We start from the raw sequence: 27,368 nt of genomic DNA, 5'->3' as shown, positions 1-27,368 counted from the left end.
ATAGAGGGCAGTACACCTAGGGGGTGTAGCCTACCTCAGTCTTATTATACTATATTATATATTATATTATTATTATATCATATCATATCATATCATATCATATCATATTATATTATAGGACCCAGTCTTCTTATATTAATTTTTGCTTCAAAAGATGCGTTAGAGCTGATTGTCCGGCCAGGTCTTATTTTCGGGGAAACACGGAGCTGTATGGTGAGCCAGTTGCTCCAGGGCTATAAGCCTGCACAGCATGTTCCTGTACTCAATACTGTAGGCAGTTGTAGCACAATAAGTATTTGTGTATCTAAACATAGAAAAGGTGCAGTAAAAATGCAGTATGAAAGGTGAAAAATGCTGCGCCTGTATAGGGCACCATGAGTGGAGCTTGCAGAACTGGAAGTTGCTCTGGTGAGTCAGTGAGTGAGTGAGTGGGGCGTGAATGTCAAGGCCGCGGACGTTGCCGTGCACGAGTGTAGACTTTATAAACACTACACTTGGGCTGCACTAAATCGATAAAACATTTTCCTTCAATCATAAATTCAATAATAAATATTCCTTCCATAATAAATTTTCCTTCCAAATAAATTAAAAAATAATAAAAAAGTTTACTGTAACCCTTTTACTTTATAAACATTTTAATTTTTTAAACCTTTTGACTCTTGTAAATAACACTTAGCTTAAAACAAACACATTGTACAGCTGCACAAAAATACTTTACGTATATCCTTATTCTATAAGATTTTTTAAAAATATTTAAAAATTTTTTCTTTTAAAACTTTTTTTGTTTAAACTAAACATAAACACACACTTTAACTCAGACCTATACAGGGCCAGGCCACAGCTTGCCCCATAGGAAGGTCTCCGGGGCATGAACAGCGTGGAGCTGTCACCTCCTGTGACCACAGTGGCTTCTGGAGGACCTCCTGAAGGACCTGCCTGAGGCTCTTCTTGAGAAGGTGTCACTCTTTTGAGAAATATGCCTGGGGTGGTTTGCTGGTTCTTGTTTTTAATCGTAGATTTGCGGGTAAGCAGATAATGCAACAGGTAATGCACCGCGATCGTGATCGCTCCTCTCAATGAAAACCTTTCGTTGTTGGGGTCCATGTTTTCAGACTTTTTAGGGAGCTTCTGATAAACCCTTCACTGAATTTTCTTGGGGGTTCTCCTTTTTCTTCTGCAGTTTCCTCTTCTCTCGCCTCTTCTTCAGCTGTGTGTTCCTGTCCCAGTTCCGACACCTCCTCAGTAGTCAGTCCCTCAGGACCCTCTGGAGTGTCTCCATGGCGTCCTCATCCACACCGGGTTAAAGCGGTTTGCCGTCTCAGCCACAGCCTTGTGGGTTTTTGCAAACTCCTCATCCGTGGCAAACCCTTTGATGTCATGGGCTGTGACGTCACTAGGTGTTAGGACTTTCTCAGCTCCATTATAATCATGGGGGACCACAATTTGGTTTGCTGTTGACCAAATTGTCCTTATGCCATACACGACTGTGTAAGGTTCTTTTTGCCCTTAGTCTCAGGTATTTATTGGACACCTAGAGGGTGTGTGGTTCTGGACTGGACTCTTGGACTGGACTGTTTACTCACTAGGAGACAGCAATATCTTTTGATCTCTCCCAGTAATCAATATGGTGACAAGGTCTCTTCTGCTGGAAAATAGTATAGATGGGCTTTGGAAGTCAAAAGTACCAGAGTTTCAAACCCAGCTCTGCTATTGTTCCAGCCGGGTAGCCTTCAGTCAGGTCAGTTGACTCCTCTGAGCTTCGGTTTCCTCATGTGAAAAGCCGGGATATAACGGTTACTCTCCATAGAAGACTTTTGCGTTATACTCTGCACGTCAAGTGCTTTGCAAGGGCCTGTCACCCAGGAGGGCCCAATAAATGGGAACTTATTGTTACTGATGGGTGGGGATGATAAATCTCAGAAGTTCTCTCATTTTATTTACTCACTAAGGGTAGTTTCTGTTGTTACTCAGAAAAAGTATTCTACTATGTGAACGGGGGTTAGCATTAGAAACAGGGACTAAGTCTCTTTTTTTGGGGGGGAGAGCTTGTTCTTTTTTTTTAAAGATTTTATTGGGGAAGGGGAACAGGACTTTATTGGGGAACAGTGTGTACTTCCAGGCCTTTTTTCCAAGTCAAGTTGTTATCCTTTCAATCTTAGTTGTGGAGGGTGCAGCTCAGCTCCAGGTCCAGTTGCCGTTTCTAGTTGCAGGGGGCGCTGCCCACCATCCCTTGCGGGACTCGAGGAATTGAACTGGCAACCTTGTGATTGAGAGCCCACTGGCCCATGTGAGAATCGAACAGGCAGCCTTCGGAGTTAGGAGCATGGAGCTCTAACCGCCTGAGCCACCGGGCCAGCCCCGGGGAGAGCTTATTCTACCATCATTATTGCGAGGGCAAAAGTTCTTCATCTGGGGTTCCTGAATGTTTTGTGTAAATGCATTTTTTCCTGAGGGAGAAGTTTCAAATTTTCATTGGATTGTCAAAAGGATCCTTAATTGCCAAAATGTGAAGAATTGACCGATTGGGTGGGTGTAGAGCTCCAGTTGGTACCCTGGATCCAGAAATTGTCCATCATAATAATGTCACTGAGAACTTTTCCAAATAAAAGAACGTAATGAAGATACAGAGTGAATACTTCAAAGCTTTGGTGTGCTTTTTTTTTTTTTTTTTTTTTACAGGGAGGAAGTAGGACAAGTAGAAAAGAGAGACAGGTATCAGGAGAGCATAGGAAACTGCCTGAAGAATTAAATGCCAGCTTCTTGCTCTTATTGCAGTTCTTCGCACACTTTGCGTCCAGGTTATCACTCAGCCTCCTCTTTCCTGCACCATACTTCCGGTCAGACCAGACCACTTGCTTTCTCCTGAACATATACATGTTCACGTTTTGTCAGCTCATGTCGGTCCCTTGTCCGATAAGTGGGGTGTCACAGCTCCTTCCTGATGCTCTTTCTTAATTGTCATTGGCTTGCAAATCCCTGGAGAGCACTGACTCCCATTCACCATTTGTCCTCCATAGGCATGGTCATTTGTTGAGAATTAGGCAATAAGGATTGTGAACTAAAGTGAAGAATCATGTATAAGAAGGAACTAAATACCTGTTTAAGGGAGGAAAGGATATAGGTTAAAATTCTTGAAAATGATGCCAGTGTGAGTTCTGAGTTTTGGGAGAGTTTGGGAAACCCTTTTATAGCCTCTGTGACAGCCTGGGTAGGGGGCAGAACCCACCCTGAGTTAGGAAGCAGGAATGTGGGGAACAGGTAGCCAGCATTACGGCTTGGCCCGGTCATGTCACTTCTCTGGAAAATGGATTGGACTTGGGTCACGCAGTAGACGTGGTAGTACACGTGGTAGTAGACGCGGTGGTGATGTAGCAGGTGCTATTCTAGATCCTCAGAATACAGTAGGGAACAAGCAGCTCAGACCCCTTGCTTCTATTCTAGTGGAATGTAGTGGGTGGGATGTTAGTCCCTGTGCCAGCCTTAAACTTCTGTGATTTGGAGAATGGACACCAAGCTCTGCCTGGGATTGTTGTGAGGATGAAATGAAAGCTCCTTAAAGAGAATAAAGTGCTCTTGTCTTATTATGAGTACTGCCAACGTCCCCCCATCCCCTTTGACCTATAACTTAAACAGATTAAAAATGTTTAAAATGTGTACCAAGGTCATTGCCAGCATTTTTACATTAGCCAATCCCCAGTGAGTTTTTCATACCACATTGTAAGCTCATTAGCGTAGGAGGATTGGATAAAGCTTTTTGTGCCCATATGAGCATGAACTACCGTGTGTCCCTGAAAATAAGACCTGGCCGGACAATCAGCTCTAAAGCATCTTTTGGAGCAAAAATTAATATAAGACCAAGTCTTTATAATATAATATAATATAATATAATATAATATAATATAATATAATATAATATAAAATACCAGGTATAATATAATGTAATATATAACGTAATAAATAATGGGTATGATACAATATAATATATAAGACCGGGTCTTATGTTTATTTTTCCTCCAAAAGACACATTAGAGCTGATGGTCCATCTAGGTCTTATTTTCAGGGAAACACAGTCATGATCTCAGGGCTTAGGTGGGTTCAGGGACTTAATTCTTTCTCTTATAAATGAATCCCTTAACAGGGTGGAGGTATAGATTTGTATGACTGACTTCACCAACTAGAAATGCATTTGAGGAGAGTACTTAGAGTATTTTGGAAGTGTTTCTACATTAAAGGTTTGTTGCTGCCTTTCTATTGAGGTCTTACTTTTTTTTAAATTTCAGACTTGACTGGCCCTTAGATTCTTAAATACAATTTCATATTGGTGAAGGCTGCACATGTTGAAAACCAAATTCTCTCTCTACTGATTTGGGGCGTTTAGACCACAGACTCAGGATGCAGTTTTCTCCCAGTGCGTCCAGTTAGTGATTCGACTGAGTGTTTTTAAGCACAACTCCCTTCTCCTTACAATTGTCCGCAGGACCCTCAAAACAAAGAACAAATGATGCAATTAGGATGCAATCCAGTGCCTGTGGATTTCAAGGAAAATTATTTTCCACACAACTCGGAAGCTCATGGACAAAGTCAAGCTTCCTTTTATTTAGTTCTGGCAAATTTATTAAAAATGACATAATAAAGTAAGATTCTTACATTGAGCTTAGAGTGTTTGAGTGTGAAGCAATGATGTGAAATTTCTAAGGTGACTTTGATTTATGAATAAAATGTCACTTCTGATTCATTCTCTGAGCTGTTTTAATTTTTTTCTGTAAACTTTAAATGGAATTGACGTTTATACTGTATCCTGGTGTTTAAGTGAAAGGAAAGACATGGGTCCTTTCCCGCTGTCTCCTGTGTCACTCTGCTGTCTTGTGAGTTGTTGAGATTAAGAGAAAAGAGGGGGATTTTTACCTACCCACTGTTTTCAGTCTATGCACTTTAATTCCTTTAAATTTGAGACTGGTTTTCTTCCCATACATAGTATTACTTTTTTGATTGTTCTTATGAGGGGCCAAACCCCTCAGGATTCATATGAACCCTGCTGTCTTAACAACAAGAAAGAGAGTTTTTCTGGAGCCTTGTTACAATTATTTCCAGAATAGTGAAGTCACAATTACTTTTTTTGGTGACTTTTCAGGTATACTTTGTGAGTAGAAATGAATTTTTGTAGTGGGATTAGAAACATGAGGTTACATTTAAGGGCAAAACTTACAGCATCTTCTCCCTTCTACTGTTTGAGAAATGAAGAAAGGTACAGTTTAGTGTTTTCTCACAATTTAATGCTCAGGCAACTGAAGCTGCCTTCATTCTTAATTGCAAATTACTGAAGGTTACAAACAGCCATTTTCCATCAAGTTGTACTTTGGAAATGGTCTTTGTGGTTAAAACTCTGGCAGACACTCTGTTTCTTCTATGAGTCTTGGTTGACATCAGTGTTCCCACTGAGGAGACAACCATTGAATCTGCTGACCCCAGTGAGTCATTTGATGTCCACGTCTCAGTGTTCTTATCTATGAGGAGAATACCTGCCCTTCTCAGGTGGGCGCGGAGAAGCTATAAGGCAAAGTATGTAACAATGCTTCAAGCAACATAAGGCACGCACACACAGTATTCTGGGGAGTGTTATTAAAGGTTTGCCTCTAGGCAGATAAGAGGCTGTACTCCCCAGTGGAGAGCTCTGCCAGCAGAGCAAGTGGATCACAGCAGTAGTAGCTTCTGTGGGCTCCAGAATGCTCAGTCTGCACAGCTGGTTTTGTCCATTGTCTCTGCAGCAGGGCAGTGTTGGGGTTAAGCCAGGTGCACAGGCTTCAGAGGCAGGCAGCGAGGGCGCGCAAAGCGGGCTGCTCTAGAATGAGGCACTTGACCTCTCTGAGCCTTTCTCATCTGTAACATGGGGATTTTGATAGTACCTGCCTTCTTCGGGTCTTGTGAAAAATGAAATCACATATGCATATTGTTTATTTATTTGGTACTCTGCATGGCTCGTGAATGTTTGCTATTATTCTGTAAAAGAGAGATGACTGAACGGGAAAACAACGTGTGTGTGTGTGTGTGTGTGTGTGTGTGTGTTTCAAGCCCATTCTAGGGCATCTTCTGTTCCTTCACTTGTCCCACTTACTGTGTAATGAGAAGACTTCACATTGGCTTGGGACTCCTGCTTTGACTGTCCTTTTGTTTCTCTCTTGGCCCCAAGAGGGCCCTCAGTAAATGTTAAATAACTGATGAATCTGCAGCCCCTTATTGTGTAGGACTAGCTTAATTATCAGAGGAAGATGTGATTGTCTATGGTAATTGCTAGATTTTTGTATATTCCAATTTGTTAAGAGTTGATTATCTATGAAACATTCAGTAAAAATCCTATTTCACCTGAACTTTTCACTTGCCAGTCTCTGAAAGGACTTTATTGTGCCTAATACTTGGAAAATGCTTACATTGTGTTAAAGGTCATGGTTTCCTATCGTAAGGTTATTAGAAGTCATACTGGGCCAGTTAAAAAAGTCAGGCGTTTATCTGTTAGGCATGTTGGCAAACGAAATGTGAAAATGACAACAGCTGATGGCCCAGTTTTGTCGGTCAGCCTGGAAATCAGCAAGAGGCGAGCTTCTTTGTACTCTCGCTGGGCTTTACATCTTCTCTAAGGTTTCCATTTCATGAGCCATTTTTTGTTTAATGGAAAACTGGGTCAGCAGATGATGTGATGAAGGGCTATAGATGTGGTTTTAATAGTTGTTAACCTCTGGAATTAGCAGTTTTTATTTAGCCTTTTAAAAAATGTATACCCTCCAAACTCTTCTTACTTGTATCTTGGTTTAATATAATACCAGAAAATGAATTTAAGATAAAACTTACAGATGTCGAAGTGACCTCTGAGCAGGTTGGAAACACAGCCTTTTAGGGGCCAGAGGTTTGCATCTGCTCTAGATGGACTCAGTTCTTCATCCTCTGAAAAAGGTAAACTGTTCTGGACAGTTTTTTGTACCGGGATTCGCAGACTAGATCTTTAACTGAAAACTAGAGGCCCTCATCAGAAGTGCATTGATAGCCTTCTCGGGTTCAGTGGTGGCTTCGGCAAGGAGGGGGCAAAAATCCCTGCCCTGTGTGCCAACTGAACTCCTCCACCTCCCCTCCTCAGTGGCTGCCTTTCAGGACTGAAGGAGCTTTTGGAATTCTTTGGTGAGTGCTTTGGATGAGATCTGTTTTCAGGTTGCTTTTTAGAACTAGAGTGACTGTTTGCTTGGCCTTCACCCCCAACCTCTCTGAATTCCAGGGCGTTCTAACAGTCCTCAGTCGACACCAGGCAGCTAAGGCGCACCTGCTGTGTGAGGTGTTCTGGGGGAACAGGGAAGGAGGCACACAGGGGTTCTCCCTGTGCCGTCGGAACACAGTCAAAGCGAGACACGGTACTGACTTCCTTTTTTTAAAAATGTACAGCTAAACTATACTATAAATGTGCAGCTAAATATGCGGCTAGGCTAGCTTCGTAGTTCTTAGGGCTCAAAATTACGTGAGACTATACCTAGGGTGATATTTTCTAGGTTTTTGTTTTATGGGACATTTTAAAAAAATTGGTAGTCTTCATTCTCCATCTTAGTCGATGCTGCTATTTGTATTTCCTCATCATCTGCTGTGGTATCAGTTATTTTCCAATCAGGAAAGTAGACCCCACCCTAGATACGTCAAGCAAGGGATTTGTTACAGAGGTGTGGAAGGGCTGGAGGAGCAAAAAGAGGAAAGGAGGGTGTGTGTGGAGGAGCAAGGGGGAGAAGGGGGTTGTTACCCAAAGATAAGGAAGCTGCCTCTGGGCTGGAGTCCAGGAGTCTGCACTCGCAGCCAGCTGCCGGCTTGCTGCTGCAGTTGACCAGAAACCAGAAGCCAGCGCTCCGCTGGTGGGTGCTATGGCCTGCTGTCCTCCCCAGATGCTCGCTGCTGCTGCAGACAGACCAGAAGGGGGCAAAAAGTGTGTCCTTCATCCTGCCATCCAGTCTCCAGCCTTTGGCAGGACCTAACTGGAAGCCAGCTGGCAAAGGATTCTGGGAAATGTAGTTTGCAGGCTTTCAGTTCTGGTGATACAGAAAGGAGTATAGAAGTTCAAGTGTGGCCAAAGGAATGCAGTCTTTGCTTGGGAATGATGAATTTGTCATAGTGGAGATGAGCAGATAAAGCATTATTTTAAACTGATGATATTCAAATAGGTGGAGAAGTAGAATGGCCTTCCAGATAAGCGGTAGAGCCTGTGTGGAGGTATGGAAGCAGGAATGCACAAGGCGTGTTCTGGAAACAGTTTATCTGGAGTATGGAGTTCTTGTTGAAGGATAGTTGAAAATAAGGTTGGAAAGGTAGGTTCGAGTCAAGTTGGGGTGGAAGTGTTATAACAAAAACTGTAAAAATTAACACAGAGCATGGTACACTGTGATTTGGCCTGGGAGAGATCTGTGAGGAAACTCATGATATTCCAAACTTTGGAATGAAAAGGCCACAACTGAGACCGAGGTAGTGGAGTTGGAGGGGAACAGTCCATCCAGGCGAGCTTTTAACTGGTATAGCTGTCAGTGGGGTGGGGCGAGCCATTGGAAAAGGTCCGTTTTTCTACATCAGTTGAATGTGTTGGTTACTTTACGATCTATGAAGGTCTCCATTCTCTACTTTCCTTGCTTTTACCTCTCCGGGATGATGCCTTGGTGCCTAAGACTCATTGTGGTATTGGCAGGGTCGCTCTGGAACTGGCACTAAGTCCACTTTGATCATAAACTGTATTAGTAAATCTGAAACCTGTGTAACCTCTGCAGGGTCCTTGATGACTTGAGATAACACTCTTATTACTCGGGGACACCTTTTTGGCCTTTTCTTTAGACATGAATTTACATATCCCATTTAGCAGGTAATTATTGAGCAAGGTGCTGAGGTTGGGTAGAATTAACAATTTAACAAGAAACACATCAAAGGAAAAATAACCATTCAGTGCTAGAGCCATTGCAGTTGCTCTGCCTGGACCTCTCTCTTCCCAGACTCCCACATTATGGACTCCCTCACCTCTGTTTTGTTTCGTAAGTGTTTCCCCTCACTAGAATGGGAGCTCTCGCTCTGAGGGAGAGGATCTTTGTCTTTTGTTCATCGCTGCATCCGCAGTGTCTTGTGTAGTGCCTGGCACAATAGTAATTTACAAAAACTCAGTAATGTTTTATTGAATGAGAATAAATGAGTAGGGACATGCAGGGAACTGAAGGAAGGTCACAGTGGCCAGAGTCTAGTGAGAAAAAGTAGAACGGTGGATATGAGATTTCACAGGGATGGATAAAAATTTGGGGTTTTAGTAGAAGGGCAGAGGGGAAGCGCTCAGGTTGTAAGCAGGGGATTGACAAGATCAGATCCGAACTTTAAAAAGATAATTTGCTGCTCTACAGAGTATGGATTGCAGAGAGCAAGAGTGGACGTGGGAAGCGACCTGGGAGGCTGCGGGGATCCAAGCGACCTAGCTTCCCCGGGCGGCAGATGTGCTCTCTTCTCAGCGGCGGAATTTTTGTCCAGTCCAAGGGCAGGAATTGATTGTTATCAGTCTGGTTATAATTGCTTGCGCTTAGGTTATCATTAGCCCCAAGAGACCTACCTGTCTCCTTGAAGAACATCACTGTCCAGTGAGCCTGCTGACGAATGAAAGCTGTCAAGGTAGCTTGGCTGTGAGATACCATTTAACTAGTTTGTACCTGTGAGTGGCTTCCTGCCTTCTGCAAGGTTTAATGGCCCAGTTAGGGAGAAAGGGAGAAAGTCCAGGCCTCCTGGCTGTATGCCAGGTGTTCTACCACTAAAATGTTAATATTACCTTTCTCAGACTTCTCCTGAATCATTTGCTGGCACTGTAAGTGGCTTTTTAAACTTTGATTTTGCCACTTTTGAGATTGTTTATACTAGTACTTTTCGCTGTCGGAATTTGACTTGCTTTGGTTCCTTCAGAAGGCCTTTCACCGGCCTTTGCTTTTTAAAATGGAGTTGAGTAGGCTGCGATAGGTAGGAATGTTTCCGCCTCCTGACATGTTCGTTGGCAAAGTAGTAGAGGCAGCCCTTAACAAAGGTCACTTTGGAAGAATATTAGTTGGGTACTTAGCATTCTTGGCATTCTTGTGGAATGATACAGGTTTATGGCCTTTTTATTAAGTTCTTAAAATCGAATGGTCTTTAATTAGAAGCAAGTACATATAAAACTTTGTGACTCCAGACAACACTGGCCTTACTGTATTAGATTATAGAGTGAGGTTTGCGCCTGTAGAAATATGGGTTTTGTTGGGGGAATGGAGAAGGGGTGTGAGAAGGCTGTATCAAACACATTCTGGCTCCGTCCATGCCATCTGCTCACTGCAGCCTTGACAGTGTGGAATGTGGACACACAGCTTTCAAGCTCAGTTGCCTTTTGATTGCTCCTGACTAGGCTTTTAGCTCGCGTGAGTCAGTGGTTGAGCTGTGCTTTCTGTTAACCAGTCAATATGGAAAATGGAGTTCAGTAGCCTAAGCTGTTTGAACTCATGTAATGATAAGACTTGATCAGCCATGATACATAGATTTTTAATCACCATCTTTGAAATGGCCCACTCTTATATTTTAAATAAGACGGTGGAGGAGTATATAAATTCAAGGACTGACAAATTACTACAATCCTCTGCCCCCAAAAGAAAAAACAACAGCGAAAGAAACCCCTCCTTACTCTGTTGTGTACGATTCTTCACTGGGCAGGAGGGGCTCGGGAAAGTGTGTCATCTCTTCGTCCGAGTGTAACCCAGGATGTCCTTAATAAAGAAGACTGGGGTGCTGCTGTGTGTGATAGGCCTTTTGGTACAAACAAGTCACATAATCCCCGTGCTGACACCTGTGCTGCTGAGGGGAGGTTAGCCGGAGGGATCGTCCTGTTAGTGACCGCAAAATCAAGCCCCTGATAGGCTTCCACAGTGGGTTTTCTGAGCAGAGAGGAGACCTAGCAGATGTGTGCAGGAGCAGGCGAGTGGTCTGAGGAGCTGGGAAGGTGTGTGCAGAAGTGGAGGAGCCGGTTGAGTCACCTGTTCATCACCAAATTCCCTTTTTTTCTGCAGACTGTAGTAGTCACGTTAGCCATGTTAGAAAAGTTGTCACTTAAGATTTTAACGTAGTCGATGCTGTGGGTAGTGAAAGTCGGTCTGATGACGAGGTTTTATAATGGTGGTACACTTTTCTATTACGTTCTTTCTAGTGTGAGCTACAAATCAGCAGGAGCTATTTCTTGTACATTGATTTTAAGACTTTTTGAAGGAAAGTAGCTTTGAAGGACCATGGCTGTGATATGGTCCCAGGGCCATGTGTAACCTGGGGAGTGGGAGGTGAGGTCCCCGAGGGCAGCGCTCTGGGGGTTTATGTTGGGATGGAGCAGTGCTGCCATTCTGTATATAGGTAACTGAGAAAGGTATGTTCTTCCCCACGTGAGTTTATTTTTGATAGTTTGAACGCGGAGACCTGGTTTTCTGAACAGCAGCCAAATACACGAGGTCAAGGTGATTTCCTCTAGTAGATAGGACAGCTGTCATGGAAGAATAGGCTGGACCTGTTTGCCTTCTAAGTCTGAGGGACTGAAGTGGTGATAAGAGGTGACTCATTGATCTTCCTAAAAATTGCTGGCCAAGGACTTTCAAGGAATGGTAGTTGATAAGGAGGAACTAATGACTGTTTTGTTAGCTAAGGGAAAATCATGACGCTAGCTAGCATTTTATAGAAAATGCCATTTGTTATAAATTCCTTATGGGATCGCAGGTGTTTTCTTAGTTATTTTTGGACTCCTCAACAGGACATGTTGCTTGTATAGTTTGAAATTTATCTTGAAGTAGTGAGTAATAGACGGGTGGAACACACAGCACAAGCTCAGGAAAGTACACATACGGGGAGGGGTGGCGGTTGTCGCTGTAATAAATGGTACTGGCTGGATGTCACTCCCTTTTGTCCCCTTCGCAGTCATTTTGATTCTAGGGTCTTGATTAATCTTATCTCTGCCTGCTTACCGATGGCAGAGTGGTGTGTACAGCAGCCCTGGGATGGGGGTGGGGTGGGAGAGAGGCTTTGGGGAGAGCACAGTTCTGACAGCAGCTTCTGTGACTTACTTCCCTTCTCCTCTTCAGCTTCGCATCTGTTATCTAGATGAACTGGCAGCAGATCAGTTTATCTAGAACTTCTCTCAGTTGTTAATCCCAAGAAGAATCTTAAGAATTCTTTTTAATCAGCCAGTTTTCCTCAGATTTTGCTTCTTATTTATCTGCCCTTTCCCCTTGGCAGACTCCCTGGACAGTGAGACACAGGGTCATCGGTTTAAGAATGGGAAGGAAATTATGGCCTTGAGCACAGGCAGAAAGAATCTGGCTCTCAGGCACTTCCTGTGAACCACTGCTAAATTACAAAGACCGGGCCCTGACAAGGCTTTTCACAGGGGCCTCTTACACCACCACTGGGTCAGTGTTTCCATCGCAAGCAGTTGTTTTTCACGGTGCTCATTATGCCCGGGTTTGAAGTGGCCTTTACATGGGAAACACGTACCTAGTGGGGTGAGGACCAACTGGACATGAAGGGGGGGTGAGAGTGTGCGGGTTGCTTTCAGAAATCCCCCTTTCCACCCAGACCCGACCATGCAATTGCTGCTCAGAATCCTGGGGCTTCCTCAGACGGTGAAGTCCAGACTCTCCTCGGTGACAGGGCCCTCCAAAGATTTGCCCCCAACCTGGCCCCTGACCTTTCCCGTGCTCTCTGTTCCAGTTCTCTGGCCAGGACAGCATGGTGGAGTGGGAAAACGGGCCCGGGGGGCGAAGGTCTGGGGTGGTGTCAGGAGAGCTGGGTTCTAGCAGGGCTCCATCTCTCACTGGCTGCGTTGTTTCCTTTCTGTCTCAGTAGTCATTGATCTGGGTAAGTTTCCTAAATGCAAGGAGAAGAAAGGGTTTGTGGGACAGACTGGATGACTGTTGTTGACTTTTGTCTCTTGGCAAAAATCTTAGGAATCAGGCCACCAAATGTCTGATCGGTAAATGGCTTTTCGAACCATGAAGTTTTTGAGCTTTTTAAAACTATAGATCTTTTTTAAAAAAGAAGTCTTTTTGTGTGGAATCCCAACATATAAAACAGATCCAATTGAGTTGCTCTATTTTAAAGCCGGAAGGTCTGATGTGCCACCTGTTCAGCCTTCTCCAGAGCCCTGAAGAACTGCCAGTTACATACAGGGCCCTCCACGCACCGCTTCTCAGTGTTTCTTCTCACTTGCCCCAGAGAGGATTAGAGTCACCTGTTTGACGAGACCCCCAGGCAGAGGCCTACTGTAGACAGGGGCAAAGTGGATTGCTGTGGGTGGGCTCTAGCGGTTGGAAAGGGCCAGCTCTACTTGCTAGCCATGTAAACGGTGTTTCATTTTTCTGAACTGTATCCTTTTATAAAACTGTAGGGAAAAGTGTATAAAGATGTACAGTATGAACACCTACAAAGTGAATGCCCGTGTAACTAACCCCAGAAACAGAAAGGAAGCCCCACTCGTGTTCTTTTTCTATTGTATCTCCTTTCCTAGTTTCACTGTAGGAACCTGAACTATGCTTTTTAAATACTGAGGTGATAAATATTTTATTAAGAAATATTTTTCATAATGACTTTGTATTAACAGTGTCCACATGTAACATCTTTTCATTCAGAAAATCCAGTTTGGTTTAAACATAGTAACTCATATATTCATCTCCTCTAGGAGAAGATAGGGACGAACACCTCAATTTAGCAGATTTTCACATATGATTAATTGAGCCCAGGGCACAATTTTGTGCTGATTCCAAGCCCCTTTCCGTGTTCTGTCTTGTAACTGTTCATTTTCATCTCTCTGAGACCTCTGTTTTTAACTTCATTTGAAACAAGGCAAGTGTGTAAGTAAATGTGGAAGCCGGAAGATGGGAAGGAGGAATGTATTGATTTTGCTAGTTTGAGTCCTAAATTAGTTCTTTAATCTGTGGGTCCACACTGTCGCCTGCTAGGATTTGCTGGCTTGGAAGTTGGTTCCGTTTGTTCTGTTTCTGTGGGACCATTATTCTTATCTTCATTACAGGTGCATTAAGTAAAAGAAAACCAACCATTCTTCTTAAAATATATGCATACGGCATAACTTTTATTACTTGCAGTAGCCTGTTTTAGGACTGGCAATTTATAGAATAATGCAAATGAGTAGTGAGGAATAATTAGAAACAATGGGCTGAAATCCTCCTGTCATCTTAGAATGCCATCAGGGGAATGGAATAGTAAGACTTACTGTTGGACTTGAAAATAAGCTGACCTATTTTTCCCAATCGACAGAAATGCCTGTTTCTTTAGCACTGCCCTCTGTTTGCAAGGCACATTTGGCTGGACGGTGCTTCCACTCTTCTTGCATATTCAGAGAAATTTTTATGGAGAACATGCTTTCAAAAAGAACTTTTTTCTGCTGAGTTTTTTTAAAAAAATTGAATAGATCATAAGTGCTCAGAAATAATTGCTGAAATAATTTATAGGTTTTCTTTACTACTTCAAAATCAATGTACAGTTGGTCTGAATACCAGGAAATTCAGAGGTAAGACTTGGCTGTATTTTTGTGTCTTGGTTTGGTAAGCATCTCAGCTCAGTGTATTTATTATGGTAGACAGCAGGCTTGTTGGAGTGCCTTTAATTTCAAATTGGTCTTGATTTTGCATTTCCTTTGCTGGGGAATATTTTCACAGCTTATCAGAAATCCTGTTTTGTTGTTGTTTTTCTTAATATAGCTAACCATGTGCTGCATCAGTGAGAAAGATTTCTCAGCCTTTGGTTTTGTCTTTGTTTCTAGTCACTTTGATCAGATAGCTTGATTAGAACTCCAGAGCTACCTGGTATAAAGCTGCTGAGGATAAAGTTTAAGGAAGTGCTTTTGCTGAAAGCAGCCTCCTTCATTCATCAGGGGAATTTGATTTCATCCTGTAAATAACTTGGCTTAGAAATTTTGTTTCTTTGGGACGGGCTTGTAGAGTTGTGCATACCTCAGCGCATGAGAACTGTGTCAGGGAGAAAAGTGGGCTGCTTGCTTTATTTTGTGTGGGCCAGTTGGGGTAGTAAGACTGCAACAGAGTCCTGTTTTTCTACCCTGGAATTCAGAGGCACTTTTACTAGGGCTGGGGGCGGGGTGGTGTGTGTGTGTGTGTGTGTGTGTGTGTGTGTGTGTAAATCAATCAAAAGGAGCAGGAAAAGACATTTGCAAAAATTACAAATGGCATGTCAGAGACTCTTTCCTAACTGCTTTTTATAAAACTAACTGTAGAGCCGGCCCGGTGGCTCAGGCGGTTGGAGCTCCATGCTCCTAACTCTGAAGGCTGCCGGTTCGATTCCCACATGAGCCAGTGGGCTCTTAACCACAAGGTTGCCGGTTCGACTCCTGCAAGGGATGGTGGGCTGCACCCCCTGCAACTAGCAAAGGCAACTGGACCTGGAGCTGAGCTGCGCCCTCCATAAACTAAGACTGTGAAAGGACAACAACTTGACTTGGAAAAAAGGCCTGGAAGTACACACTGTTCCCCAGTAAAGTCCTGTTCCCCTTCCCCAATAAAATCTTAAAAAAAAAAAAAAAAAAAAAACTAAAAAAAACACTAACTGTAGGCCAGATTATTTTCAAAACAGACATCTGACTTATCAGTCCTTGAAAATTGCCTTGGACCCCTTGTGTTTTCCTCGTTGGGTTCTCTGGAGAGTGCTGCCTATTGAGTTCGCAGAGTATAGTGAGAGCCCAAGACATACACACACCCAGTGTCCAAGAAGAGCCCAGATGTTGAGAGATTCCACATTTCAAGACCAGATCATTCAACACTTAAATCAGTCTTTCCAAAGAACCAGATGACCCATTTCAGAGATTTCCTGTACCTTGATAGAGCGCTTGAGGATAGAGTGAGATTCCGTGGCTATGAGGAAATCCTCCCTCCTACATTAAATTGTAGGTGTGTGAAGCCTGTGCTGGTGGAATCAACCTCCAGGACTATTCTGGGCAAATATAATTTGCTCTTTTCTTCCTTTGTAAATTCATGGCTTTCTGCCCCCTTCCCCATGTTATTATTTTAATTTGCATTGGACTGAGGTAGAAATGTCGTTGCCATATGCAAATGGAGCTTTCTTTTATGTAAGATGATCTCTTCCTTAGACTATGTTGATTTGTTAGGTGAGGAGTTGAGGTAGCATTGTTAGCACACACGATAAATAACATTGGTGGGATAAAAGATTATGTTCATAGTAGATTCTCACAGGTAAAAATGCAATCTGTTCCTAGTTTGAGCCCCAGCTACCCTTCTTGTCTTTTCCTCCCGTGCATGAAAATTCTGCTCCAGTCTGCCCCAAAACATGTCTAGTGTTTCCATTTTCGTCACCATGATTCATGCCCTTTCATGTCTTTAGAATGCTTGGGCCATCTCTCTAAGCCCTGCCAGTCTTTTATATACCAGTTCAAATTTTACTGCTTTTTTGATACCTCCCCAGAGCTTAATAGTCTCCTCTTCCTTTGTCTGGATCCCAGGAAATGAGCTATGCCACTTATTGTCTTGTGGTTTAGTTATTTTCTCCCCCCTCTTCTTCCGCCTGCCCCCCCCACTCCGGTTCAAGCCGTTATTTCTCAGTCTAGTTGTGTAGGACACAGCTTCCTGGCCCATGCTGGTGTTATGAGCCTTGCGCTCCCCCTGGCTGAGGCAGTCGGTCGCTAGTCCTTGGTCGGCTGCTCACGGCAGCTCACGGCATGGCTGCCGGCCACTCATGATGGCTGCCAGCCACTCTTGGCAGCACACAGCAGCCCAGCTCCTGGAAGAGCCGTTGTTCACAGTCTTAGTTGTAGAGGGTGCAGCCCACTGGCCCATGTGGGAATCGAACTGGCAACCTCGGGGTTAGCAGCACGGTGCTCCAACCACCTGAGCCACCGGGCCAGCCCCTAGTTATTTTTTAAGTAAAAATATTGTATCTCAGGAAATTATAAGATTCTCATCACCAAGGACAGTGCCCCATTCTTTGTTTCATCACATCTTCTTTATAAATCTGTATTTGATTTGGTTGATGGACAGCTCAGTTCTCAATTCTAAAGATTAGAGACTAGAGTAATACAAAAATGCCTAATGAACCCCTCTGAAATATTATGAAGGAAGAATTTAGCTGCTCTGTAACTGGGGCCATTGGACCCATTCAGTAGTAGAGGCTATGTTGTGCTTGTTGAATTTGATGGAGTCATTTCACAAGACACTTCTCATGTGGGAAAGAGAGGAGCAGGATAAGGGCATTGTTTCCCATTCTGACAGAAATCACACCGAGCAAATGGAGACTCCCTCTATAGCAGTGGGGTTCATAAAGATTATAATTGCTCTTTACAGCTAAATGCCTTGGCACGTCGTTTGTGCTCATCATTAACTAAGGTTCTGTAAATTCAGCTGGATTTCATAGGTGAATGAGTTAGGTGAATAAGGACTTTGGACTCCTTCCAACTTTTCTCTAATGTGTCTAAAATTTTAAGAGGAAAAACAAACAAAAACCTTAAGAAAGTTTACTTTAATGTTTATTGATATGAAAATGGAAACATTGGATTTTTAGAGAATATTTTGTTTCAATTCGGTGGTTCAGTAGACCAGAGTAGTGTTCTTACTGGAGCTTTCATATCCCATCCTTCCTTGCTCACTTGGCAAATAAATTCCTCTGGAAAATTATCCTTTACGAGCCTCTCTTACTGGGAAAATGTTTCCTCGTTAGATCCCTTCCTTTTGCTCTTCCGCTCTCCTGGAGCTCTTAGTCTTATCAGGTATCTACTTAGTGCAAACATTTTGATGATAATTCATAGCTTTAAAAACCCATTCAGAAATTTAAGGTGTTGAGAAGTATGACTATTAAGGAGGTTTAGAAAACACTCTTTGCTTTCTGTTCGTTACAGTGCAAGTTTCCGTTCCTTTCCCCTATTGGGATTAAGAAAAATTATGGTAACAAGTATTTTACTTTCTTTGCTAGCAGTTCTCTATGAAATTATTTCCTTATTGTATTAGTACATCATATAATTATTATATAGTATTACAGTATTGTTAGTTTGGTAGTGTTCTATCTATGGTTGTTTGGAACTAAATGCATTTTCAGGATTTGTTGACTGTTTTCGTAGGAAGACATGATAGTTTTGGTTATGGGTAATGGTGGGGACCTTTATCCACCACCATTGTGTGACGGGGCAGTCCAGGTCACTGAGCGCAGAAACACTTCCTTTTGAGGGGTGGGGGGGTGCATAAGCTTGTGGGATGGGAGGGGGAAACACGCTGAGAGTTGTTGACAGTGTGAACTTTAGCAGTCATAGTAATGCTGGATCCCAGTGGCATTTTTGTGTCCTGTGAAATGTGTACTATCTTGGGAATGTTACCACTTCTTGCCTGGGTGTTTTGTAGAGGTGTTAAAAAAGAAAACACCCTCCTCCTGCCTTCCAATGGAGACACTCTGGGGAGCCAGTGTCTTGGTTAAACACGTCAAATAAACAACTCTGGGAGCCTGGTGACAGGTTCTAAAAAAGCTCTCAGATGTTTGCATTATGACTCTGTGACATATATTTGTGACAAAGATTGAAAATACTCCTGAAATATTTTCCTTTCTGAAGTAGTTGACTTAGCATAAAACTACCTGTTAGGTTCTGTGTTTTCATTTTTCTAACACAAGTAGCTCTAAAGCTCAAAGATAAAAAGTTACTGTTTTAAAGACTACTTCTCCCCCCCACCCCCCAATAACTCTTCAGTTTTAAAGGGATTAGTACTGTCAAATTATTAGAATGGACATTCAGATTTTACTGTTTGAATAGCTTAGTTGGCCACTGAGAACACCAGTTCCCATCAGATTTAAACTAAAGACATTGCAAAGTCTTGGACATGCCCCGTTTTCTACTTTCTCTTTCTTTGTGGTCTCTCAGATCGTTAAATTTAGTGACTCAGCTAATTTTTTTCACCCACCTCTTAGAAAAATTGAACGTGTTTGTGACCAAGCACTTAAGGTTATTTCCTTTAAACCAAGTGTTTGAGACGTTTTTAGATTTATAACAGTCTTTGTTTACCATGTAATTCAGTCCAATTGAGGAACTAGTAAAACTGCATTATCCAGACATCAAAGACAGACATGTAAGGAGAACATACTTATACCAGGAAACCTATTAGGTTTCTAACAAGTGGAAAGTTACCCGGTGTCCAAAAATTAACCACTCCCATGCCAGCTAAGTTTTTTTCCCAGTAACTTTTTTAGTTTAGTCAGTTAGCAACATTCTAGGTTTAAACTATCAGTTGCTACGTTCTTGAGAGTTGCTTTCTTTTCCTGAGCATTCTTCAGATAACTGACTTTGACTTGAAGGACTAAATAGAATATCATGCCGTTGAAATTGTAACTAAACAAGGTATTGAATGGATAATAAATGCATTTTAGTTTAGTTCAAAATTGAGCCAATATCTTTATTTCTTGAAGTTTAAGAGCAGGTTAGGTTATGTTTTCCTGAGATTTCTGTGAAGAGAGAGATTATTTGTCCCACTTTATAGAGAATAAGTGGGATGATTTGCCAGCTGCATGCATCAGCCTCTTGAAGTAGGACTCGTGTCACCAAGTTATATTTCAAAATTGGTCAAGTGGGTGGCCTTGAGTCCTGCCAGACCCTGGGGTGAGGAATTGATAGAGAAGGGCTGGCTCTGTTACTGGAGCAGCACCCTGCACTTCTGAAAGCTTCATCTACATTCCTACCTGAGGCTCTGTTAAACCCCGGTCTCCTCATGGGTCCAAAGAAAACGGAATATGTGCACTGCAAAGTAATGTGCAAACGCACTTAGATTTTGTAGTTGTTGGGTTTTTTTCCAGGTATTTCAGAGAATGTGTGTAAACATGCTTTAGATATTCATAAGCATTTTACAATTTTACTTAGGTAAGCAATTCCCTAGGGAAGTGGGGGTGGGGGAGGTTTGTTTTGTCTCTTTCCCATGGACTGGAGCCTGGAACTTGGCTTCTTTAGGAGTATGCCACTAGGTTATCTGGAGGCAACTGTTCACAGTCACCGAGGTTTCTCTTTTGAAAATGGTCACACAATTTTTACATACCACATCTAGCCACGTTTTATTTCCATAGAGGGTTTGGCTTTCTGGGTTATCAAAGGAAGATATGGGTGTTTGGGAAAGGTATGTGAAGTTATCATAGCGGACAACTGTGCCCGCCTGCTCAGTGCCCCCTTGTATCATCAGAATAATGTGTGGTGGTCTGACTTCCTGTGGCGTTTCTGATGAGACAGGCCACAAAAACATTAAGATTGTGGAAATGCTGGCTTCCTACCAGGGACAAATGAGAGTCAGAAGAAAATGGCTGTTTCAAATCTCCGCTGTGGGAGTAGCTCAGGAGACTCTTCATTTGGCTGCAGGTTCAGCAGTTGCACAGTCATATTTGCACTTGTAAGTAGACGATGGTGCAGTGTAAACACTAATAGCCAGAGCACCATTTCTGTAGAGGCAGCCAGACTACACATTTTACTTATTTCGGCTGGAAAGTTGCGAAAGACTTTGTAAGACATCGTAACATTTCATTACTTCAACTATTCAAACTTCAGGTCCCGTAAAGTGCTACTTTTCAGCCACAGTCTGTGGTTCCCCATAACCTTTGGGAAAGAATCCAAACTCTTTGGAAGTGGCTTAATCTGGCCCCTGCTTACTTGCTAAGTGTCTGTCTCACCCATCTCCTCCCCACACACTTTGTTTCAGCTGGTTCCCCCATGGACAGTGCTTTTTTCTGGGGGGAGAGGAGTCTGCCTATTTCATTCCCTCTCCTTTAGGTCTCAGTGGAGCTGGAACTTCCTTCAGAAAGGCTTCCCTAAATCCAAAAGGCTGGCTTTGAGGACTCTTTAATGTGCTTTAACTGTCATTTATTTATTCACCTTTTCAGTAAATATTTGTGTCAAGCACTTTGTCATAGGCTGAGGATGCAGAAAAGAATGAGACAGGAGTGGGTCTGCTCCTCACAGAGCCCGTGTTCTGGTCAGCGAAACAAGTCCGGATCACACTCTATCACATTTTTATTTGGAAATAATTACAGACAGTTACAAAACTTAAAGTAGCACAAAAGAATATCTTACACTCTTTGCCCAGATTCACCTGTTGTTATTTTTCCTCATTTGCCTTCTTTCTCTTGCGCTTTCTCTCTCTCTCTCTCTCTCTCTACACACACACACACACACACACACACACACACACACACGCACCCCTAATTTTGTTTTCTGGACCAGTCACATACATTATGGCCTTTCCCCCACCACCCAAACACTTTTGAGTGTATTTCCTAAGAATGGGGCTATTCTCTCACATGAGAGTTATCAACTTCATAGATTTACATTAATAAACTACTTTTATCGAATATTCTGTTCATAGTCCAGGGTTGTTAATTGATCTAATAATGTGCTGTATAGCCTTCCCCCCTTGACCCCCTCCTGTGGTGCAGAATTCAGTCTAGGGTCAGATAATTGCATTTAGTTATGATGTCTCTTTAGCCTCCCTTAATTTGTAATATTTACATAACCATTCTTTGTTAATTATGACATTGATAGCTTTTGAAAAGTATAGTGTGCCCCCATCCCTTTTTAATAGAATCTTGCTCATTTTGTGTTTGTCTGATGTTTCCTTGTGTTTAGGATGCTGCAGTGCATTCAAGGCCATCAAACTGCATAGTGGTGTGTCCTCCCGGGGATCACGGGGGGGGGGGGGGGGGGCATGATGTCCTTCTAGCCCTCTTCGGTGATGATAATTTCGTTACCCAAAGTGTTGCCCAATTTCTCCACTGTATAATTAGTGGGTTGATTTTTTTCCCTTTGCAACTAATCATAAGGAGTCTATCGGAGGACACCTCAATTCTGTACAAATACCCTGCTCCTTATCAAAGTTTCCCTTCTAGATTTAGTGTCAAGTGATGTTTTTGTCTGATCCAGTGGTGTGAATTCAAGTTTTTATTTTGTGCAATGGGTTATAACTTATCACTGTAGTTAATTATTTTGGCTGTCAGATTATTCCAGATTTGACCTGTGGGAGCCCCTTTGAACTGGCTCAGTATCCTTGTGAGATACCCTATCATTGTTTTGAGCACTTCCTTTCTTGTACAAGATGTTCTAGGCTCATCTTGTGCCAACCCTCCCTAGCCCTGGAATCAGCCATTTTCCCAAGGAGCCCTCAAACCCGTGTTTTAGCACTTAGCGCACTGCCTACTTATGTGTCTTCCTCCATTAGATATTGCGCCTCTCTGAGGGCACATAAAAGTATCAGCCTTACTCACTCTTACATTGTCACCCAGCATTAGGCCTGGCCCATTCGCTGTTTAAGTACTCATTGCATAAGAAAATCGATTTTTGCTATATAGTTCAGTGATTAAAATCGAGTTCCAAAATGATGATGCTGATGGTGTGTTTTTTTCCCCTCCCCATCTAGGAAGAAATGTTGGAAATTTGGCGATAGAAGTGGTGAAAACTGACCTTAAACTGGTATACAAGCTCTGTGGGACCTGACACTTTGGCTGCATGGGCAGCCAGCCCCCACTGATAATGTTGGGCAACCCTTGGGTCCACTGGAAAACACTAATCTGATCTCGGAAGTGGCTGATTGTGGCAGGATGTGTCGACGATGATGATGGCAAGAAAGCAAGATGTCCGCATTCCCACCTACAACATCAGTGTGGTGGGATTGTCTGGGACGGAGAAGGAGAAGGGCCAGTGCGGCATTGGGAAGTCTTGTCTGTGCAACCGCTTCGTGCGCCCGAGCGCGGATGAGTTTCACTTGGACCATACCTCTGTCCTCAGCACCAGTGACTTCGGTGGGCGAGTGGTCAATAATGACCACTTTCTCTACTGGGGAGAAGTTAGCCGATCCCTGGAGGATTGCGTGGAATGTAAGATGCACATCGTGGAGCAGACTGAATTCATTGATGATCAGACTTTTCAACCTCATCGAAGCACGGCCCTGCAGCCCTATATCAAGAGAGCTGCTGCAACCAAGCTCGCATCAGCTGAAAAACTCATGTACTTTTGCACTGACCAGCTGGGGCTGGAGCAGGACTTTGAGCAGAAACAAATGCCAGATGGAAAGCTGCTAATTGATGGTTTTCTCCTTGGTATTGACGTTAGCAGGGGCATGAATAGGAACTTTGATGACCAGCTCAAGTTTGTCTCCAATCTGTACAATCAGCTTGCGAAAACAAAAAAGCCCATCGTGGTGGTCCTGACTAAGTGTGATGAGGGTGTGGAGCGGTACATTAGAGATGCGCATACTTTTGCCTTAAGCAAAAAGAACCTCCAAGTTGTGGAGACCTCAGCGAGATCCAACGTAAATGTGGACTTGGCTTTCAGCACCTTAGTGCAGCTCATTGATAAAAGTCGGGGAAAGACGAAAATCATTCCTTACTTTGAAGCTCTCAAGCAGCAGAGTCAGCAGATAGCTACAGCAAAAGACAAGTATGAGTGGCTGGTGAGTCGCATTGTGAAAAACCACAACGAGAACTGGCTGAGTGTCAGCCGGAAGATGCAGGCCTCCCCCGAGTACCAGGACTACGTGTACCTGGAAGGGACTCAGAAAGCCAAGAAGCTGTTTCTCCAGCACATCCACCGCCTCAAGCACGAGCACATTGAGCGCAGAAGGAAGCTGTACCTGGCAGCCCTACCATTAGCTTTTGAAGCTCTTATACCCAATCTAGAGGAAATAGACCACCTAAGTTGCATAAAAGCCAAAAAGCTGTTGGAGACCAAGCCAGAATTCTTGAAGTGGTTTGTTGTGCTTGAGGAGACCCCGTGGGACGCCACCAGCCACGTCGACAACATGGACAACGAGCGCATCCCCTTTGACGTCATGGACACTGTCCCCGCAGACCAGCTGTACGAGACCCACTTAGAGAAGCTGCGGAACGAGAGGAAAAGAGTTGAGATGAGAAGGGCGTTTAAAGAAAACCTGGAGACCTCCCCTTTCATAACTCCTGGGAAGCCTTGGGAAGAGGCCCGCAGTTTCATCATGAATGAAGATTTCTACCAGTGGCTGGAAGAATCTGTATACATGGATATCTATGGCAAACACCAAAAGCAAATTATAGACAGAGCAAAAGAAGAGTTTCAGGAGCTGCTTTTGGAATATTCAGAATTGTTTTATGAGCTGGAGCTGGATGCTAAGCCCAGCAAGGAGAAGATGGGTGTCATTCAGGACGTTCTGGGGGAAGAACAGCGATTTAAAGCATTACAGAAGCTCCAGGCGGAGCGCGATGCCCTCATTCTGAAGCACATTCATTTTGTGTACCACCCGACCAAGGAAACGTGCCCTAGCTGCCCGGCGTGTGTGGACGCTAAGATTGAACACTTGATTAGCTCTCGGTTTTTCCGACCGTCTGAACGGAATCAGAAAAATTCACTCTCTGATCCCAACATTGATAGAATCAACTTGGTTATCTTGGGCAAAGATGGCCTTGCCCGAGAGTTGGCCAATGAGATCCGAGCTCTTTGTACAAATGATGACAAGTATGTGATAGATGGTAAAATGTACGAGCTTTCCCTGAGGCCAATAGAAGGGAATGTCAGGCTTCCTGTGAACTCTTTCCAAACGCCTACATTTCAGCCCCATGGATGTCTCTGCCTTTACAACTCAAAGGAATCTCTGTGCTACGTGGTGGAGAGTATAGAGAAGAGTCGAGAGTCCACACTTGGCAGGAGAGACAATCATTTAGTCCACCTCCCCCTGACATTAATTTTAGTTAACAAGAGAGGAGACACCAGCGGAGAGACTCTGCATAGCTTAATACAGCAAGGCCAGCAGATTGCTAGCAAACTTCAGTGTGTCTTTCTGGACCCTGCCTCTGCTGGCATCGGTTATGGACGCAACATTAATGAAAAGCAAATCAGTCAAGTCTTGAAAGGACTCCTGGACTCTAAGCGTAACTTAAACCTGGTCAGTTCTACGGCCAGCATCAAAGATCTGGCTGACGTTGACCTGCGAATTGTCATGTGTCTGATGTGTGGAGATCCTTTTAGTGTAGACGACATACTCTGTCCTGTCCTTCAGTCGCCAGCCTGTAAATCTTCCCATTGTGGAAGCAACAACTCTGTTTTACTTGAACTACCAATCGGACCACACAAGAAGCGCATTGAACTATCTATTCTTTCATACCATTCCTCGTTTAGCATCAGAAAAAGCCGGTTGGTCCATGGGTACATTGTTTTTTATTCAGCCAAACGTAAGGCCTCCTTGGCCATGTTACGTGCCTTTCTGTGTGAAGTGCAGGATATCATCCCCATTCAGCTGGTCGCACTCACTGACGGCGCCATAGACGTGCTAGACAACGACCTCAGCCGGGAGCAGCTGACCGAGGGGGAGGAGATCGCTCAAGAAATCGATGGCAGGTTCCTAAGCATCCCCTGTAGCCAACCCCAGCATAAACTTGAGATCTTCCACCCGTTTTTTAAAGATGTGGTGGAGAAAAAGAACATCATCGAGGCCACTCACATGTACGATAACGTGGCCGAGGCCTGCAGCACCACCGAGGAGGTGTTTAACTCCCCCCGGGCGGGCTCGCCGCTCTGCAACTCAAACCTGCAGGATTCGGAAGAGGACATCGAGCCCCCTTCGTACAGCCTGTTTCGAGAAGACACGTCACTGCCCTCTCTGTCCAAAGACCATTCTAAGCTCTCTATGGAACTGGAGGGTAATGATGGGCTGTCTTTCATCATGAGCAATTTTGAGAGTAAACTGAACAACAAAGTACCTCCGCCAGTCAAACCAAAGCCTCCTGTCCATTTTGAAATTACAAAGGGGGATCTGTCTTACTTAGACCAAGGCCATAGAGATGGACAGAGGAAGTCTGTGTCTTCTAGCACCTGGCTACCTCCGGACGGGTTCGATCCTTCTGATTACGCCGAACCCATGGATGCTGTGGTCAAGCCGAGGAATGAAGAAGAAAACATATACTCAGTGCCGCACGACAGCACCCAAGGCAAGATCATTACCATTCGGAATATCAACAAAGCCCAGTCCAACGGCAGTGGGAATGGGTCCGACAGTGAGATGGACACCAGCTCTCTAGAGCGAGGCCGCAAGGTATCCATCGTGAGCAAGCCCGTGCTGTACAGGACGAGATGCAGCCGGCTGGGGAGGTTCGCCAGTTACCGAACCAGCTTCAGCGTGGGGAGCGATGATGAGCTGGGGCCCATCCGGAAGAAAGAGGAGGATCAGGCCTCCCAAGGTTACAAAGGGGACAATGCTGTCATTCCATATGAAACAGACGAAGACCCGAGGAGGAGGAATATTCTTCGCAGTCTAAGAAGGAACACTAAGGTGAGACACCAGTTCAGGAGGGAGGCATAGGAGGGGCTTGCAGTGTCTCAGTAAGAGTTGATTGATGACAGTGATTTTCAAGGACAGCTTATTCTGGTAAAAAACCGCTCTGTGTGTGTGTGTGTGTGTGTGTGTGTGTGTGTGTGGTGTTTACTCTTTGTTTGACTTAGCGTAAAAAAGTAAGTAGTGTCTCTGATAGCTGCTATTGGTGGCTCTCAAGTAGTATGGACCTTGGATTGACAGCCTGACTTGTCTTTGTCCAAAACAATAATTCATTACCAAAATGAGCAGGTAGTGTTGAGCTGGTCAGTGTCCTGCCAGGTAGTCAAGCCAGGCACCATAGGTTTGCTTTTCCTTCACTCAAACACCAGAATCCAAAATTGTGTGCCTCAGTTTCTTACTGCTAAACAAAAGCTCATCTGTACATCCCTTCTGGGCTTCTCTTCCCCTGCTGATCCATAAAGGTTGCTACATTTTAGGTTAGGAAAAATTGGGTAGGTATTTGCACACACAAATCAGTTGAAGGGTCTTCAAGTACATAAATGAAAAATAAGGACCTTGCCACTGCAAGTTACAAACCTGTCCCATGTTTGTAGAATTGGGGTGCTGTATTTTTGTTTGTTTGTTTGTTTGTAGGTGAGTTGAGACTGCTGATTTGCTGTTTGAGCCTCAGATTTGATTTAGGGACCACAGGTGGGCAGGGAGGGGAAGAGAGTGACAAGTAAATTGTGTGTATTGTGAGAGTCAGGCCTATTGTCAGATGTGGAGGGAGCGTCCCCAGGGCAGCGTAGGCCACGTCTCTGTCTTGTGTAGAATTGCACGTGCAGGGACGGCACAGTGCCCTGGCCCCTTGGGTGTAGGCTTCGAGATGGAAAAGTATGTCCCAGCTCCTCCATTCCCCCCATTTATAGTAGAGGGAAAGCCTGTGTTTTTCAGAGAAAGAGCTTGGTGAAGCACCACAGCAGAGCTGTGTTACCTGTCAGCCTCGGCCTGCATGATACACACAGGATTTCTCTGCATTGAAAGCTTTTACTGCTCTGCTTACCA

The 27,368-nt window shown here is 43.8% G+C and overlaps 1 protein-coding gene across 1 annotated transcript in view; it reads left to right on the top strand.

Moving 5' to 3' along the window:
- Positions 1-27,368, top strand: part of ARHGAP35 (Rho GTPase activating protein 35) — a 123,123-nt gene that overhangs the window by 20,073 nt on the left and 75,682 nt on the right. The window contains exon 2 of the mRNA XM_019752602.2: positions 22,446-26,321. Coding sequence (XP_019608161.2) covers positions 22,638-26,321 — 3,684 coding nt within the window. The 5' untranslated portion in view covers positions 22,446-22,637. The remainder of the gene's footprint in view (positions 1-22,445; positions 26,322-27,368) is intronic.

Source organism: Rhinolophus sinicus, linkage group LG11 (assembly GCF_036562045.2).
Source record: "Rhinolophus sinicus isolate RSC01 linkage group LG11, ASM3656204v1, whole genome shotgun sequence".
In the NCBI taxonomy this organism is placed as follows: Eukaryota; Metazoa; Chordata; class Mammalia; order Chiroptera; family Rhinolophidae; genus Rhinolophus; species Rhinolophus sinicus.
Note: the sequence above shows the minus strand (reverse complement) of the source record. Positions and strands in the feature narration are given on the sequence as shown.